This window comes from Orbicella franksi, chromosome 2 (genome assembly GCF_964199315.1).
Source record: "Orbicella franksi chromosome 2, jaOrbFran1.1, whole genome shotgun sequence".
Taxonomy (NCBI): Eukaryota; Metazoa; Cnidaria; class Anthozoa; order Scleractinia; family Merulinidae; genus Orbicella; species Orbicella franksi.
Window position 1 is genome coordinate 1794685 of NC_138146.1, and position 3129 is coordinate 1797813.

Below are 3129 nucleotides of genomic sequence, written 5' to 3' on the forward strand. Positions count from 1 at the left end.
GTCTTTATATTTTTGCTGTTCATTAGTCATCTCGAGAACACTTCCTACCTGCGGTATGATGGCACCGTTAGGGACTGGTTAAGGGTTTTTCTCTCTTAAACAACACAGAATACAATTCTTAGTGACATGATGTGGTCGACAGTTACGTCACACTTGGGATCACCGAAGACAAATCTAGGACTCCTTCCTCACAACACCAGCGCCTTAGACCACTCGGAAACGCTGCCCACTGGACACATCACATCATTCATAATTCATAATGTCCATAGATTATCACCCGAATGATAGAAATGCAAGCGAAATAACTTTACACTCAGACTGTGTCATCGTGCTCCATTCTGCAAAAACGAAACTTTCATATTTCCATATCGTTTAACATTACAACTTGCTTTTTTAAAGTGAGCTTTTTTAAACTTCTGTGTTGCCTACACATTTTTCTTTTCATTTTCCTTGTAGGTGCACTCACTGCCGGCCTGTTTATTTTAATGGCAGGGTATTTCAAAAACCCTGATGCCGTTATTGGTTGTATGTGCGTGGCGGGGGCAGCCGCTGGCACGGTATATGCAGGCTTCCAAGTTAACATGTTAGATATCGCCCCGCGAAACGCTCCTATTGTCATGGGAATTGTCAACGCTGCCAGTAATACAGCAGGTTTCCTTAGCCCTATGTTAGTTGGGTTTATAACCCATCGTAAGGTAACATTTTCAATCTTTCCTCTTGCAGAACCTTTCCTTGAAATCTCTAAGTATCTCTCACTCTTTAATTAGTACTCGTTCTTCAGTTAGTATTAGTATACGGTCCTCTTTTCCTCTTTCGTTCTCGATCATTGTTGTTTACTAACCCAAAATTAAAAGGACGTTAAGAGTCCCTGTCCATAAAAATGGAAAATAACTTGGGAAGGGTCGGAAATTCGATTTCGCTCATATTTTCATGGTAGATAGGCTAGGGCATGACAAAAACTACTGGGTAGTTTTTTTGGCAACATATCCTTTTATTTCAAAGAAATATGCAAATTACCAAATTCCGTTAAAATCGTCATTTGACGCACCGTTTTATTAAACAAGTTTGAGAGCCTCGCATGCAAAACCACATAATTCTTCCGTCTTTAAAACACTCAAATATTTTTGTGCAATGTTTAAATGTGTAGTGGGTTGATTTTAGGGAATGTTGCATCGTCTCTTTGGGTGCAAAATAATTAAATTTCGAAGACATGTATTTCATTCACTTAAAAGTACTTCGTGAATAGAATTAATTTTCACCATGTGCGAAACGTTCAAATGGATTAAGCTTCTGGTGGTTGAATTGCAGAAGGATGTTCTACAGATTCCTGTAAAAATTTCTTTGGGCAAATGATTGTGAGCAACGCGAGAGCTTTTCAAAGTACGTTAACCGTTGACCATTCCGTCGTCAAATTTCAATTTGCGGGTTAGACGTATATTTTAGCATGCGTCACATGACTTGACCTCTAATAAGTTGAAATAGACACAGAGCTGATAATTTCGAAATATTCTAACCTCATTTGCTGTAAAAGGCAGGTCCAAAGCCGATTTGACGTGTTTCTCTCACCATTTGTCGCACGCTAAACACTGTCTTGTGTGTTTGATATATCTTCTCAATTGAAACTAAAAATAAGAAGAAAACGGAGAAATGAAGTCGTAAAAATTTATGCTATTTAAGATCATATATCCCAACACTATCACAGCAATGATTTCCTTTGTTTAAAGTTAATGAGTTATTAATGAGTTTGAGAACATCGGAAGCAAACACTTTTTGAAACAAAGGGAAGTTGAAACATCTCCGAGTATAAACGAAACATTGCTTTTGCTTTCATTTCTTTTTTTTTTTTGCAGACTGCAGGAGAATGGCGTACAGTTTTTTGGATTACCTTCTTATTCTATCTTATTGGTTCTATTGTGTTTAACACGCTGATGAAAGCAGACAGACAGAAGTGGGACAAAGTGGAGGGCGTGTCTAGGGAACCTACAGAGGGGTCCATAACGCCTAGATAGCATTTGTTTGTTAATGTAATTTTATATTATACAGGTAGTACAAGTTCATAGATGGTCATTGTAGAAGGCATCAAATGGCATGCCAAATAGGCGAAATAGGTCATTTCTGAATTACGTTTAGCCACTTTCTCAAGGCGCGTCTTGGTGCCCATTCATTCATATAAAAATGAGATTTCATTTATATGCAAATTAAACTCATTTTAATATGAATGGTTGTGCACCAGGCCTCGCTTAGAACTCAAAAATGTGCTATTAAGTTTATGAATTATATTTACTTTTAATAAAATTATTTATTTAATTTATTAAATGATTTTACTAAAATTCATGTTTCATTTATTTTTTTGTAATAGTGTCATTATATCAGTGTAAATTTTCAATTTGTAGTCACTGAGCCTTAAAATAATTGCATCTTGTATAGAAGCCATGAAGAATAAATAAAGGAGAGAGAGGTTTTATATAAGGTAGGCGTATAATTCGAGCACATTTGGCAAAAAAGCATATTGTATACTTGACGTATACTTTGTATGCATTTGATATAAACAAAACAAGATAGAGAAAGATAAATATATGAATGTAGAGTTTCCTGTGCCAGCTAAAAGAAGGAAAGTCTCTTTGTTTGATTAAAAGTTTGTCAAATTGGAGCGCGATGTCTCAGATAACGTTTGTGTTAACATGTGTTAATCAATTAAAATCGCTTTCCCATGCTTTTAAAGCTTTAATTTTTTTAAAAAAATTACTTTTTTTTTTGTCTGTTTGAAATAACATATCTTGCAGACTTTTTTATCATTTGGTTGTAAAACAACCTCTGTGATCATCTCCACGGGCAGGTTGTATAAGTTAATGAAAAATCTGTCAGAAAAGGGTGTCCATATGTAAGCATAACAGTTGGTTTACGTTTAACAGGAAGCAGCTTTTGTTTGAGTTGATTTGTGAAATTTCAAGTTAAGGATTGCTAGGGGTTTAATTCGTAATGTAGGCTAACTAAAACTGAAAAAGGCATCTTCTACTTTTTTGCTAGAGCGGAAAAAATGTCGAGTCTAAATAATAGTGTACTAATGTAAAAATAATAGAAAGTTGCAATCAAACAATTTCAGTGGCTTGTGGATTGTTTTCAGTTGGG

The 3129-nt window shown here is 35.5% G+C and overlaps 1 protein-coding gene across 1 annotated transcript in view; it reads left to right on the top strand.

The window, feature by feature from the left end:
- LOC145475454 (vesicular glutamate transporter 3-like) overlaps window positions 1-2097 on the top strand; it is a 10158-nt gene extending 8061 nt beyond the window's left edge. Inside the window, exons 9-10 of the mRNA XM_081455266.1 lie at window positions 457-695; window positions 1851-2097. Coding sequence (XP_081311392.1) covers window positions 457-695; window positions 1851-2009 — 398 coding nt within the window. The 3' untranslated portion in view covers window positions 2010-2097. The remainder of the gene's footprint in view (window positions 1-456; window positions 696-1850) is intronic.
- Window positions 2098-3129: the final 1032 nt, after the last annotated feature.